This window comes from Ruditapes philippinarum, unplaced genomic scaffold, assembly GCF_026571515.1.
Source record: "Ruditapes philippinarum isolate M1 unplaced genomic scaffold, ASM2657151v2 ctg2915_1_1_1_1, whole genome shotgun sequence".
Lineage (NCBI taxonomy): Eukaryota > Metazoa > Mollusca > Bivalvia > Venerida > Veneridae > Ruditapes > Ruditapes philippinarum.
In genome coordinates, this window is record NW_026853677.1 from 99126 (window position 1) to 115268 (window position 16143).

A 16143-nucleotide genomic window follows, 5' to 3' on the forward strand; every position below is an offset into this window, starting at 1 on the left:
CTCAATGATTGGTTTCGTGATTAATCCGCACAAGTGAGTATTTGTAAAATTCGATTAGTCGAATATGACATAGTAAATTTCACAGTCATACAACATACACGAAACACACGTGCTAATGTAAAACATCATTGAAATTGTTCACAAATCATCACAATTATTTTCATCTTGAGAACTTACATAAGTATTTAATTTTGTTTTATGTTTCTCACTTTTTTTTGTTAGACCAATTTTTTTACATTAACCTATTTGTTGATGATAAAACGGAAAATATATTGAAGTACATGATTCAATTGTTGTCTCGACTGGCAATGAATCGACTAAAAAGTGTTTATGATCAATCTAATATGCATTATTTATATATGCTTAAAAAGTTGAATTCTACATAATATATTGGTGCTTGTTGACAAGTTTTGTTGTTGTTTTGTTGTTGTTGTTTATCAATTCACTATAGTACTAACTTGTAGATTCACTCAAACCGTACCTACGCCAATGTTTCTACTTATGATTAGAGGATTAAAAAAATGAAACAAAAAGGTTAAATGCATGTTATAATTACTGACTGTGCACATTAATGCTAGTTAATATTTGTAAGCTTAAAGAAATTACATATTCATGTATGCCAAAGAATAAAAACAAATAAGAATAATGTTATAAAATTAACTGCAGAAAATTTAAAATGTCAACAAAAACATTTCAGCATATTTATAGAGAAATTACTCATTAATTTGATTACAATTACATATTCAAAAAAATAAAGCAATGCTTGCTTCTGTCTCGACTATTAACAAATGGCAAATTGTTAACAATGACTTATTGCTTTGATTATTCTGTCTTTAATTTGTTCATATTCTATCAGTTATAAAATAAAATAATCTTTTTCTTGTTTTCTTCCGTAGAAGCCAACAATGAAAATAAATAACAAGTCACTGGAGAAATATTAGAATGTAAAAGTAATATTTCAGGTTATTTAAAGATAAATCATTCCTTAATTACAATTACATATTCACAAAGGTAGTGCATACTTTAATATTGACAAATAACAAAAGATGGACATTCTGATGGATTGTTTCACGGAGGATGGTTGTTGTGCACTATCGCTTAGATTTTGATTTTATAAGCTTTGATTATATGAATGGATCTGTTTTTAAAATCTAAGTATTAATTTCAAAGAAAATTCTTTTATGTGTTTATTGTTTTTCTTTATAATTGTTTTTGTTTTTTATACTCTATTCTATTAGTGTGTTCCTTTAGCCTATGGCCTATAGAGTTACACATACGAGGGAATAAACATTTAAAGAGTTTTTTTTTCTAAAAACAGCTTTAATTTTGTATACATTTTGAAGGAAATTGATAATAATAATAATAATAATAATAATAATAGTAATAATAATAATAATATTTGAAAACATATGTCCTCAAAGACAAAAAGAATAAAAATGTAAGATATTGCGTCACGTGAAATAAGTTAAACCATGTTCTACAACTCGTAGATGTTTGAAAATCTGGCAAACAACTTCAGAGTAATTGATTAATATCCTATCTCAAATACAAATATTTCAAATATCTTTTATATAGATAGGAAGACACACGCGTTTGCGTGCATATTTTATTATACTCAAACACACAATTGCATAAGCAAGCATTGTTATTTGGGTTCACTTCCTATTACAAACATCACTGTACACATCGAACCTAGACGTGACTTAATCAGGCCTTTAGAAACTATTGTTTACCTCTAAATATGTATTTATTTCAAATACATATCAACAAACATTGGTGTCACATCTGTTTAAATATTCATTTCGTTTGCTTTTGTAGTTTTAGATTCCAATTACATTCGATGAAGGAATGGACGTTCAAATATTCTTCCTTTTCTCTTTTTAAAATGTTTGTACAATGTGTTTAAATGAGGGGTTATTACGTCCACATATTATTGCATGGACTAGTGGAAGACTATAAATCTATTAGGGAAGTAATGCATTTAAAAGAAGGATAAATGAAACGTGCGGATATTCACGTACTAAAAACTTCAAGGAATCTTCAAATCACGTGATTATACTACATGTGTAATTACAAATCTGAATATCTGCTAATTTATTATTATTAAATATAATCATGACTTGTACAGTTTTTCACAACTTTGTTACGTCAATTTGTCTTTATTACCTCAACATGTACCTTACCAGTGTATTAATTTTAGTATTTCATTTCTTCTGATTTTTATATACAGTTATTTTTTATCATATGATTATATATAAATGTTTTGTTGGTATTCCCTATGTCTGTCTATCAATCCCTTGTATGCCAACAATAAAAGGAAAACATATTTGGCTATAAGTTAGGTAATTCTAATTAAAAACTTCAAAACCTGTTTAAATTGGCAAACACAGCGGTTAATATCTATTGTTATTTTTCAGTTTGAATCAGTTGTATTAGACCAAATATGGCACTAATTGTACAGAAAATGAAGCGATTGTGTGAGGAAAGGGTAAGACAAGAACCCCCTAGATCAGGTTAGATAAAAATCAATCGGTTAAATTGAACAATAAAATTTAATATTCAAGTAATTTCTTATCAGGTAACCTAATAGCTATCTGTATTTGTTACTTTATTTTTAATTAAATTCTGTCAAATGATTTACTGCTAAACTTATGACTGATATTTAAGAGAGCTAGATAAAACTCATCCGTCACAGACACTGTTACCGTGGTACTTTATATGAATCAACTCCAAAAAAAATAACATGTTGGTTATATAAAATTTTAAACTATAAATTATGTCAACATTGACAATATGAAATATAGGATCCTCAAATGAATACAAAAAATGATATATGATTGGTTTTACTTCCAGTTATACTGACGATTTTGTTTATCATTTTCCCACTAGAATGTGTTTATTTTAAAGTTCTTTTTTACTTCTCTAGGATTGTACTGTAATGCAACATGGGATGGTGCGATGTGTTGGGACTTTACATCAGCGGGTTCTACAGCAAAACAGCATTGCGCAAAATATATTCCAAGTTTTAATCCATCAGGTATATAACAAACACTTTGATAACTACTTAAAACCTTCAGATAAGTAATCATGTAAATTTTGAAGCGTTATTTTATGTTGTTCTTACCTTTTTCTGACATTTAATTAAACAATAGGACTGACGAATATGTCACAAATATTTATGGATATACAAAACAAAAACTGGCGGTCATATTAACAATATAAGCAATGATGTATTTTGTGTGTGTGTTTTTTTTTTTTTGTCAAGCTTATTTTCATTCTAATAAACGAATAAATGAATGATACATCTTACAATTTACTTGTTAACCAAATTTGTGTTTGATTAAGATATCTTTATTTATCTGCACGAACCTGAGACATGATGTGTTATGATTTCTCATGAACAAACAAAATGAAATAAAGACTGCAAATTTTCACATTTGATAATGGTTTGCTTTGCCCTTAAAATGTCTTCGTTTTTCTATATTGAATTAAATACTGTATTGCGTAACTTGAAAATCTGTATTTTAAATTAAGCATTGATGTTATCTTTAATTCGACATGAGTAGGAATTGCTACTTTTGTATTATACAAAAAAATGGTTTGCTTTTAATAAAAACGGTTACTATTCAAATCAGAAATTCCTTTCTAGAATAAAAATAGTAAGCAGTTCAAAGTTGTACAGGTTTTGGTTTCTTACTAAAGAAATTTGTTCATTACACTGCACATCAATGCTTCAGTTGTCAATAAATTAAGTGCGTTCCACTTTTTCAAATATAAAGAAGTAAAAACTTTACAAACACCTCTATTTAAGACGATAATACAATTCAAAATTATTGAGTTACCTATAAAAATGGATTAACATGATAAGCCGGCAAGTAAAAATGTTTTTGTTTTTTTTGCAATGAATTAGCCCTGCTGAACACATATTCTATATATTAAAGGCCGAAATACTTCATTTTGCAGTGACAAAGATTTTATACAACAAAAGCTTATCAGTATTGGTTTAGTTAGATAAAAAACAGCAGTTTTAATATGAATATCGATTTTCTGGTTGTAGAATGCAGTTTGTTTTTTATCCACACACCAATATAATATTTTGCCATTACATTTTGGAGAAAATACTCTTACGCAAAACTTACCATTTCACTAGATCTATCATTTCTAATATCATATGTTAATGAATACATTTCATATTACAAACATATTGTTAACAGTGACATTGTGTTCATTTTTTCGCAGTCAAAATGAGTTGAATAAGTAATTTATTTCAAGTTACCAGTTGTAATTGATATTGAAAAATATCTATGAATCAGATATAAAATATAAAAACACCTTTAAGTGAACCATAAAAGGTCTATTCAAAAAACGAACGTTACCAATTTCGAATGATTTTATAAAAATGTCAGTGAATCACGTGAATTATTGAGTATGTTTAAGTTAAAAATAAAATTAAACGAAAGTTTGTGAAAAATGTAATTTAAAGTTATTTTCATGTGCACCAACCATTTACACAAATCCAGCAACATTAGTGCAAAGAGGAACTATTGTTCTGACTGACATGCTCTGTCGTCTTTTAATGATATAGATGATTTTCCTTTATTCTAATTTATTTATTGATTAATTGTCTGAGATAAGTTTGATATATTTGAAACTGTCAGTGATATATTCCGAATATCTGAGCCAAAGCAGATCGGTTGTCAATCAATATCGCGAAAGTCGATCAAATTGACCGGCTTGAAATGATAAGGCAAATTATACAATACATAAAAGCTAAAGCTATGTATACCTAGAAAATTTAACGTGCAGCGTATTTCCAAGTTTTTTTTTTAAATAGATAGGTGTGTGAATAAACTTTAATTTTACTTTTTATTTAAACGTAGGTTTGTTCATGTTTAGTTATATGTTTTATTTTGCAAGGATTTCAAGATATTTTACCTTTACTCGGTTTTTTAATCAATTTCAACATAGCAAACATTTGGTTAACTTTGATTAACAAAAACGAAACATCGATTACACGTGTGCCATACTTAAATTATGTTCTTTGGAAACGTTAACTTTAAACAACTGTTGCAAGAAGTATTCAAAAGGTTTGATCTCAAGCGTTTGCTTATATAAAGTTACCCTGCACTCATTTGTTTAAAAGCATTGATTTCCCATAGCGAATACTATCAATATTGCATGTTGTTGTTTATTTTGGGGTATATATCTAAATAATTCTTTTAAAACTCTAAATAGTTTTTTTTCCGTTGATTTAGCAGAAATAAACATCAACAATGGAATCCTTATGGCTATTACATATGATATATAAAGGAAGTGTTTTGTGATCAGAATAAGATTTATTTTTTCCTTGTGGAATATGGCAATATTATGGTTCAATATATTCTTTAACCCAAAATTCTTGTAATTATGATGAAACAGTTAAGGGAATATGCTTAATTTGCAAAAGTAGAAATTACCGTTGTTTATGGTCGTAAGTTGGAAATTACTTATAAAAGTGTTACATTTATATTTAATTAAGACGGAAAATCATAAAACTGTGCGCAAATATTGTTTCAAACTCGTTGTTTTGTAATCCTGTCCCAGGATTATAGAAAAACTGCCTTAATCAGTTCGTTTCTTTAGATGCCATATACTTAAAAGGTGACTGGCATAATTCATACTTATTCCTCAATTCCTTCTAAAGAATGTTTGCAATAGCAAATCAACATATTCAAATATTAAAAGATTACTAAGAAAATTCATGTTAATATATTTTGAATAAGTTCCCTCCTCTTTCTCATTTATAAACTTACATATGTAAGCCTTTGTGTATTTTTTGGTATCCGAAGTTTTATATATTTTTCTGTTAAGATAATAATATCAATCAGTTAACGACTAAAATTTACCGGTATACTTAGTCTAGCTACAGACATATATTACAAAATTATCTTGTGCATGTGTATTACTGTGCAGACATGGCCTATATGCATGTTAATTATATATATATAAAAAAAAACACTTCTGGTCACAAATGTGCAATAACATTTGTTGAAACATTCTGTAAATGCCATGTCACAACTGTACAATAACTTTCTTTAAATTCTTTCCGCTAATGTTTAAAATCACAATATGTCATTCACAATTATATAATTTATTTTCATCTACAATATATTTTTCGAATGATACAAAATTTACATTTCCCAAATGGCAATTCCAGCAAATTAAACATCACTTTGTTGTTATTATTAAATTGAAAATTATATCAAATTTAATTGTTTGCAATCAAGTGTAATATTTCATTATATGAAAGCTGATAGATATAACAATATTTCATTTTCGATATAATTATTGGATGAAATGAATTTGTCCTATATTGGATAATAAATTTATTTCAATACTGACGAGCATAAAGTTTGAATTAATTACGAATGTTTCTTCACCATATCGTCAAATATATATATGCCACCAAATTTATATACACACAATAAAGAAATGAGAAACCTTTTGCGACTAGATAAGTTCTTTAAATCTGTCGTAAAAGCTGCCAAATTCATTTCATTATTGTGTTCGGTTGAAGAACTAGAATAAATAAATTGCAACACATATATTTCTCATTTCACTTTATACTGTTATTTTGAAGTTTATGATAGATGAGAACTGACTCAAAAAATGATGACAAGTATTAAGGTCCAATTGGACAAATATGTTTGTTTTTTGGTGAATGACGAGTTTCTGATATGTTTTGACAATTCATTGCGTTACTGATATAAAAATAATGATTTACTATTTGCTCATAAGAGATAAATACCGGTATATTATCACTCTTTGAAAAGGTTGATGTGTATTTTATTTGGCAAATAACTTAGATAATAGCTACATCAACACATATTTTAAAGAATAAATACCTGCTCTCTAACAATGAATAATATCCCGTATGGTGCTTTCTTTTATAACTTTCAAAATTCTTAATTTTACTATCATTATTAAAACATCTGTTTGAATTTAACCTCCCACTCTTCTCAGAAAAAAACATCTGTGTTTTTTTATGATTACCTGACCGACAACAGCTCCAACTTAAGGTTTATCATCTATTATGTCTTCAAATCTTTCAGAATATATTTTTTTCATTGGCAACAAGAACAATTTATCTGCAACGGTGTCAAGATAAGAATAATCTCGCTTGAATTTATAAGATATCAATCAGAATATATATGGAATGATCATGCAGATCTAAAGAATATTGTGCCAAGTCTCACTCCTTGTTTACTTTATGATCATAATGAAGATAGATGGCTGACAAGAATTGATGTGTTTCATTTCCAAAAATAATTGGCAAATATAATAATCTTTCTATTATTTACACAGTTATAGTGTTTCTATAACTAACACAGAATACACACGAAAATAGAAGAGAAACGGCTTCTTGGACATTGTAATTCATAGAACACTGGCTTCATTTCCCTGGAAATACAAACTCATTATTTGTTTGAAAACCAAAATAATGTGTTTATCAAATTTTTGCAGATGTAATTTATGCCTATATGTGTTATTATTTTGTAAAGCTGTATGATATCTTACTATAGATAAAAACAAACACTACAAAAGTACAATGGAACTTTCTGTGTACTGCAGGCATTGTTCTAAACGTTTCGTAACAGAAAACATATTCCGGAGTTTCCATAAGACATGATAAAAATACAAAACCATTTATTGCAAGTACTTCAAAAGAAAGGTCACCATCAGAATCGAAATAAATGTTTCATATGCGAAAATCATACAATACAATGTTTCTTCCTTGACACATTTCATCAAATGAATTAATATTCACATCTTTCTTTGTCATGAAAATTAAAACATTTTGCATAAGAGTAACATATATTTATACTGATACCGTTATTTCACCTCACATTAGGAAAACAAATGTCCGACGACGGAATATAATACACATAACTATTTCAAATTTGCTATTTTAGAATTTGCGACACGAGAATGTTTGCCAGATGGTACATGGAAACCAAACTTTGTAGAAACAAACAATACTGTTGGTTGGACCAATTATACAAATTGCCTTCGTAATAACCCAAAACCCCAGGTTCCGATAGACAAAAATGTAAGTCCGTGTTTACTCTAATAACGGAAATAATATATTTTGATTCTTTAATTTGAGAAAAGATACTTGGTTTAAACATATTTATTCAACAAAACATTTAACAAGTGAACAATATTTACAAAGTACATTTTGGGATTGGACAGAAAGCTATAAAGCTTATAAATGTCCTCTCCCATTAAGCCTTTCTTGTGACTTTTTATATGAGAAACAGTTCATTTTGTTTTCAAATGAATGTACTTAACTATATATGATTTACATTGTAGGATCATCTAACACGTATACAACTGATGTCAGAGATAGGCTACGGAATATCATTGGCATCACTTATCGTAGCTGTAACAATTATGATAGCGTCTAGGTAACAGGAACACATTTCTCTTAAATCGTTTTGAAAGTCTTTAGTTTTGATACAACTGCCAGATGATATTTTCTCAGTTATATTAATAATGAATGTCAATGACTTTTGTTCAGCCCTGAATCTCGCTATTTGATTATATCACATACAATACATTAGAATTACATGGCACAGAGAAAAACAAAAATTAATTAGAACCGTTACGCAGGCATACACACAAGCTTATGATATATCATTATTTTAATAAAATAGAAAGTAAGTACATGTATTAAGTTATTAAATATTTTGTTTTTATAATACATTTCTATATACAAAAAGTAATAGAAGGACCATCGAAACACGAAACACCTGATTTTACTAGGGGGCATAACAAACTTCCATATACTTGAACTCCAGTTAACGCACTGTCTATGTGCGATTTAACTCGGACATGTTTTCATAGAAACTATGATACAATAATAATCAATTGTTCATATCAAATGTTTGATATGCAGCATAAATTGTTGTAAATATTTCATATTCATATGATTGTCTTTTAAGACCGTTCAAAGGTGTACCTTATATTAACCAATGGGTGTATTTTTTCAGACGGCTTCACTGCAAAAGTAACGTGCTACATATAAACCTATTCTGTGCATTTATTCTACGAGCTTCGGTTTCTTTTCTAAAATCGTCATTCTTTGTTGACGATATTGGTTTAGAGAAAGACATTATTCGTAATCCAGGAGGGACCATAGAATTTAAAGAAAATGGACTGGTAATTATATAGCATTATAACAATATTTGTTAAAATGGCAAGAACGTGTCTGTAAATATTTTGAAATATAACATAATTACTTTTTATCATAAGGAAATAACTTCATGTTTTTATCAAAAGCAATTAAATAAAATAATGTTTTTTTTGTACTTGTTTTATATAATCTTCAATTCTGACATCAATAATTCCATTTTTAATTCATGCACAATTTTGTTGTCAAATCACAATAGTTTCCTCCATCAAATTAAATTATATATTCTTTTTCTGATTCCTTTAGCATTGGGAATGTAAGTTGATAGTGAGTATATTTATGTATTCCGTTGCGACTAGTATGATGTGGATCTTGATGGAGGGACTATATCTACATATGCTTGTATACAAAACACTTTTTACAGAGAGACATGGTACACGCTTATATGTGTTATTCGGTTGGTGTAAGTAATGAATAAATATGATAGTAATTTCAAAGTAAAGAACTGTTATCTGTTATTTCTAATCGCTCAAATTTTGAAGCTTTCATTATTCTACTATTCAAAACGTTTCCATGTAATTTATTAATTTACTTTTTCATTCTAATTGTCTTCAAACTATACATTATGTCCGAAATGCATTATTATTATTTGCTTATGAAACAGCCACTAAAATAAACGTTACCTTAGTTCAGGTGTCAATGTGTAAACGCCAGCCTTAATGTATATTTCAGTTTCTTCATTCACCTTTGTGACACCATGGATTGTAGTACGAATTTTCAAGGACAACGATTTGTAAGTTGATCCGAATCATTTAAGTTTGTCACCTCAAGTCATGAATGTATATTTTAATACTATTGCTTACCTACTTTAAAAAAGATGTGATTACATATTTGTTTATATGCAAAATGAAAACAAATTATCACGATTTAATTATTTTAGCACTGAAGTTTCGTTTAGTTCTTATAACACAGTTTTATATGATGTAAAATTTGTTGTTTTTCATTGGCAATGCATTCGACAGTTTGTAGACCTTAACTTTATTGTTTCTACAAAAAGTAAGACTTCTTATTCAAAATTGTTGTCTGCAGACGTTTATCCTCTTTTACAAAATAATTGTTGCAATAAGGTTTTTATTTGGATTTTTTTGTTTTTCTTTCTTTTAAAATATCTAGGTGTTGGAATCGGCAAAATACGGGTGGATATTTTTGGATTATTAAAGCACCAATGCATCTTTCTATTCTTGTAAGTTTGTAAACATTTTACTGCATGAACGTTGTAAGTCATTTATACAATATTTGTTTTACTTTTGACATGTTGTACCTCATACCTCAGCCAGAACATTTAGTATTTTAACAACTTCGATTTCATTGCCAGTCACAAAATTTGATAAAATATTTTGAAGAAAGGAAAAATGAACTTTTGCATAAATAAAGCAATTAATGATGGTATTACTTCAATGATATATTTTATAGAACAATGAGTATGATTATTAAATTGACTTTGTTGTTCTTTACAGATAAATTTTCTATTTTTCATCAATATTGTGAGAGTGCTATGCGTAAAGTCAAAGTTAAGTCGACATGTAAAAAGTGATGCAAAGTACTGGAGGTAAGACTTCACAGAAATAAATCCATGGAATTCTACCTTATAACCTATGGTTACCGGCGCCTTCTTATAAAAATCTACCCATTCTTTTAGTGTTTTAAATTACAAATGGTCGTTAATTTTACAAAAATTTTCAGACTATATTTATCATTATTATTTTCGAATAGTTATTCCTTAAAATATATATCACTATTTGTATATGCATTTATTGCAGATTAGATCATGATTGTTTACTGTAACATTTCTTTACTCAATACATAAATAATAGGAATGAATAATATAGCTGATATAGCTTCTTGACGAAATTGGGCTATTCAAAATCTTGACATGTTAATAACAAACGCAATAGCTGCAGATTACCTTTAGAAAATATTAAATGATTATTTAAGCAGCTATAAGTGATTTTAAAGTAAGAGCAATGACATTTTCTTTTCACTTTGATCTTCCATCACAATGTTTTTTTTTACATAATTACAACAATAAGACACACATTTTATCGAATTATTTATCATTCGTAGTCAACCAAAAACTGATATGAAACATATAAATCTAACTAGATTGTCAGAAATATGAAACAAATGTATGATATATCTAAGTTCAAAAAATCCAGAACACGATACTTCTATTTACCAATGTAATTATTATATATTAAAGGAAGACTGCAAAGTTTGTTTTGGTGCTTTTACCACTATTTGGGGTGGTATATATTGCGTTTAACGCTTACCCGGTTGGTGTGTTTAGTATGGAAGCAGATTTCATTTACCTGTATTGTGAAATGTTTTATAATTCATTCCAAGTAAGTTTTTCTCAAATTACTGGTATTTATTTGATATTTCTTTTTTTTTGATAATAAACTTTGATTAAATAATATTTTATGTTTTTTGTTATGCAAAGTTTAGCTAAGAATATTACTGTTGAAAATAAGAAAAAAATAGTATTACGTAAAGTTTGTTTTGGAGCCAAAATTAAAAACTCCTCATATTGATTTGAGCGAGATATTTCTACAACAAAAGAAAAAAGAAAAACAAATAAAAAAAAAGAAAATGAAATAAATAGACGTAAACATTATTATAAGAAAAAGAGGCATTATATTTGTTATTTGAACTATTTATTAATTTTTTATATAAACAAGTATAAAACGTTTTTGAGTTCAATATTATAATTTTGATATGAAATCACGTTTCCGCCAATTTCCTGGGCTTTAATTAAAACTAATTAAAAGCGGTCTTTGAAGGGATCCTTATATATCAAATTAAGAATAGTATGTTTATACAAAGTATGATACTACAATTTTCTACTTTCTCTTATTAAATGACACTAACAACACATTGAATCAAATTTGTAAAGTGAGGCAATACATATATCCCTGACCTGTCTAATTATAATTATCAGATTAATGGATATAATGAGAATTTCACCACAACATTTCTTTGAAAGATATAACACATATCAACGTGTGCGTTATTCAAATAAAAATCAGAGTACGTCTATATCAATAGATAAGGCATGTAAATGAAAAAAGTATCAATAATTATTGTATATTTTCTATGTCAGCAAAGGGTTGAAATACTTAAATAGAATTCTAAGGGAAAAATGGTAAAATATGAGACAAATAATATCAATACTTATCCGAGTCCGTATTTAACAATGAAAATGATTTTTCTCTTTTTTCAGGGATTTGTTTTAGCTTTGTTGTTTTGCTTCCTTAACGAAGAGGTAATTATATCTTTTCTGGCATTTTCACAGTTTACAATTCAATCCAGAAAAGCTTATGACTTATCAGAGAGCACATCATGTCTTATATTTCTGCAAGCAGGTTCCTTTATTTCTTCTGACATCTTGACATAAGTTTCTCATTTTCAAGCATGCTCATGTTGCGGATTTCTTTTCTCGTTTTTCTGTCTTTCTGTTTGAATAAAAATGATTTGAATCTAGGCTTAATTTTATCATTGAAACAATTTTGGTTGGAAACGTAAATATAAGACGTATAACATAAACTCATTCATACAATTCATGTCATTATTGCTATGAAATATCTTTTTAAAGACTCTTTAAAAGAACTAGGTTCTAGCTTCTTGATTCTCTAGATTCTTGCTTAAGGCTAGTAAAAGCTAAACTGTTAAATGATATGTAAATGTTTTTTTGTTGGAATGACAAATTAACTTATAATATTAGTAAAATTTTATTGTGCAGGTACAGAATGAAATACGAAAATGGTGTTTCAAACGAAGATTAAATTCAAACAACACACGTTCCATTTTACTCTCTTCTTGGCGTAAATCGTCACGGAGAATGTCACGTGATACGACACGTGATACCCGTATCAGCAGCGACTGCAATATTCACCCAAATGGCACATGTACTGATACGTGCAAATTGAATAATATGTGTCATGAACATGCTACATGGCCACGCAAAAGTCGTGCAATGACAAAAGAGAAATTCAAAACATTATCATGGCAGAGTGAACATAATGACTGTGTAAAGGGTGAACCTGACAGTTTAACTTTTGGGGAGGGTGAGGTTTAAAAAGTTGTGTTTAAAGAAAATTTACCTGTACATGAACAAATTGTTGCTGCTTCATGGATACATAGATTTACATAGATTTACATTTAATTTATCATTTGTGAGACAAAAAACATGTAAATGATATGTGTATCTATGTTTTTAATATTTTGGAAAGTAAAGTATCATTAAATGCTATTATTGTCCAATAAGTTGATAATCATTATTTAAGACTGTATACTTATTTTAAGTAATTTGATACTGTCAACTGTTATAAGTACATGTAGTTTGCAGCTAGCATCTTTACTTATCTGATGTAGGCAAACTTATAAGTTAGGATATATCTTTTCAAAATGGGATTTTACATCACTACCGCAAATGAAACTGCTATTCTTTCAACTACATTCGTTGGAAAAGAATATAGTTGTTGATTCTTTCTAAATTCAATTGCTGCCTTAGCCATTTCATTATGCATTTAAACAGTTCCACAAAATTGTAATATTGAACGTCTCTATTATAATATCTTTCATAACATGACAAAAAAAAAGTTGATTATAAATACAATGACATCTATTTCGAGTTATGTTTTATTTTCTATCTCCTTTATGTTATTTAGTTATAATTATTATTTTAGATTGATTATAACGAAAATTTGAAACAGTTTCATTCGGCTCCCTTGACCTTAAAAGTAGGATTTGAACAGAAAAATCATTGCTTGACAGATAGGGGATATACAATTGGAACAAATTTCAACCCCTTGTTTTTCATTTAAATATAGTGCACTATGACATTAAACAAGCTTTCAGTTGCTGCATTATTTATATAACTTTTGGTATATTTCTTAATATTCTTATAGAAATAGATTCTTTTAAAACAACCATAATATATCATATGTAAGAATATATAGCACGCATTGTGCTATGAAAAACAAAGATTTGACAAAACTGCTTAAATGTAAAGAGTTTTTACGACACTTCAAACTATGACAATATTCCTTATAAAATCAAATCAAAACATACTCTTTTTATATAGAGTTTGTTCATTTAGACTGACCTTATTTAAGTAAAAAAAACTTTGTATCATTTTACTGTGGCGCTTTGGAAGCTCAAAAGTAAGGTTCAATAATTGCCTTCAATTACATTTAGATTTTTTTACTGATCATAATTTTCAATGTGCTGGGCAATATAAAATCAGATGATACCATATAAAAGTACTGCATCTCAATAATTGATTATAAGGTATGGAAGCACGACGGTTGAGTCACGCCTAAAGAGTTTAATTTTAAATTCACGCCTAAAGCGTTGTTCAAAGGTATATATTTAACATATAATAACATCATTACAGAAATGACACATAAATATATAAGACGTCAAATTACTTAATTGAAAGAAATAATAAATATAGTCTTTATACTGTGTTTTCGTTCATGCTTTGTCGATGTAAGGCATCACTATTTATGCGCTTAAAACACGCTTTATAATAGACTAATGATATGCCTAATAAATTGATAGCGTAATATTTTGAACAATGACAAAATGAAGGATTGGCCACGTTAGAAATCACTTTATTCAGACACATCTTTGTACGTGCATATAGTGGATATCCATCAATCCTTTAAAGTTTGGCATATCACATCTCTACAGAAACATAACAGCTCGATGGATGACTAACTGTTCTTAAATTAAACGTATTACGTGACTACTTGACTTGCTTCTTTAAGCAAATCTATAAATATGTCTGACTTTCATAACTGTACAATAATTTATCCCGGAAAATCACGTCTTGAAAGTTTTTAGCAAAAGTTTTGCAAAATAAATATCCCTTTGAAGCAATGAAAACGAATGAAGGTTAATTACTATGCTTAAATAACATCTCGTGTTGCTCTTTTATATAATTATTATTTTTAAGGGACATGCAAGGCACTATATTGAATATAATAGCACATCGGCGAATATTTCAAAGCGGAAACATTGTTAGATATGTAGATTGATGATATAACATACATGTTTATCTATTTAAAAGTTTAACTTCAATTCATTTTTAATTCATACTGCTACATTTCTTTTTTTTGCTGAGGGTAAAGAAGTGGTAGAAGACCTTTTCTCATCTTTTATTTTATCTACACCCTACTACCTTGTATATACCTTTATATTTCGGCAACGCACTGGAGTGTAAGTAACGATTATGCTGCTTTATTGTGCCCCCCTATTAAATAAATAATCTTAATTTTGTTGTTTGTCATTCGTTAATTAACATTCGATTAGCACGCATTCTGTTATTTATATAACGTGGCAACACGTGCCCATGCGTGATCGTTTCGTAATGCTTCTCTAGAAATAGTTATATGTAACATACCATTTTAATTGACCTTTTAGCTCATTATGTATTGATGAGACATATTTACCACATACATATGAGATCAGCAAAGTGCAAAAATGCATTTAAGGGATATATTTTAATTGAGCAATTAAATATTTAAATATAACAACGATCCACTTATCATTTCACTAAATTGCTAAAATGGAAGGCATTTTTAAAATTAAATATATCAAATTGTCACGAGTTCCTCTGTCTCCCGGATAAGTTTTTTTCTGCATGAGCTGAATATTTATTCGTTATAGTAGCAAAGTAATAGTTTTGAAAAATCAACATATTTCTATTTCTTTCAAAAAACAAGATAAAAAATAAAGAGAAAAAAAAAACACAAGTTTCCCAAAACAAACAAACAAAGCTGAACAAAATACTATAAAAACATGCAAATATCTTTTTTTGGAGAATCAATGTTACCAACATTATATATTCTATGCCCCAGGTATAACATATACACAATTTTTGAAAATGAGGTATGACATGCTCTTTC

General features: G+C 28.1%; 1 protein-coding gene across 2 annotated transcripts in view; it reads left to right on the plus strand.

The window, feature by feature from the left end:
- LOC132737524 (secretin receptor-like) overlaps nucleotides 1–13850 on the plus strand; it is a 28025-nt gene extending 14175 nt beyond the window's left edge. For both annotated transcript variants that reach the window (XM_060724823.1, XM_060724822.1), the window contains exons 2-13: nucleotides 2418–2513; nucleotides 2927–3037; nucleotides 7953–8089; nucleotides 8353–8447; nucleotides 9033–9201; nucleotides 9479–9635; nucleotides 9905–9965; nucleotides 10346–10415; nucleotides 10690–10781; nucleotides 11433–11574; nucleotides 12453–12494; nucleotides 12972–13850. In XM_060724823.1, the coding sequence (XP_060580806.1) occupies nucleotides 2444–2513; nucleotides 2927–3037; nucleotides 7953–8089; nucleotides 8353–8447; nucleotides 9033–9201; nucleotides 9479–9635; nucleotides 9905–9965; nucleotides 10346–10415; nucleotides 10690–10781; nucleotides 11433–11574; nucleotides 12453–12494; nucleotides 12972–13307 (1482 nt within the window). In that variant the 5' untranslated portion in view covers nucleotides 2418–2443 and the 3' untranslated portion in view covers nucleotides 13308–13850. The remainder of the gene's footprint in view (nucleotides 1–2417; nucleotides 2514–2926; nucleotides 3038–7952; nucleotides 8090–8352; nucleotides 8448–9032; nucleotides 9202–9478; nucleotides 9636–9904; nucleotides 9966–10345; nucleotides 10416–10689; nucleotides 10782–11432; nucleotides 11575–12452; nucleotides 12495–12971) is intronic.
- Nucleotides 13851–16143: the final 2293 nt, after the last annotated feature.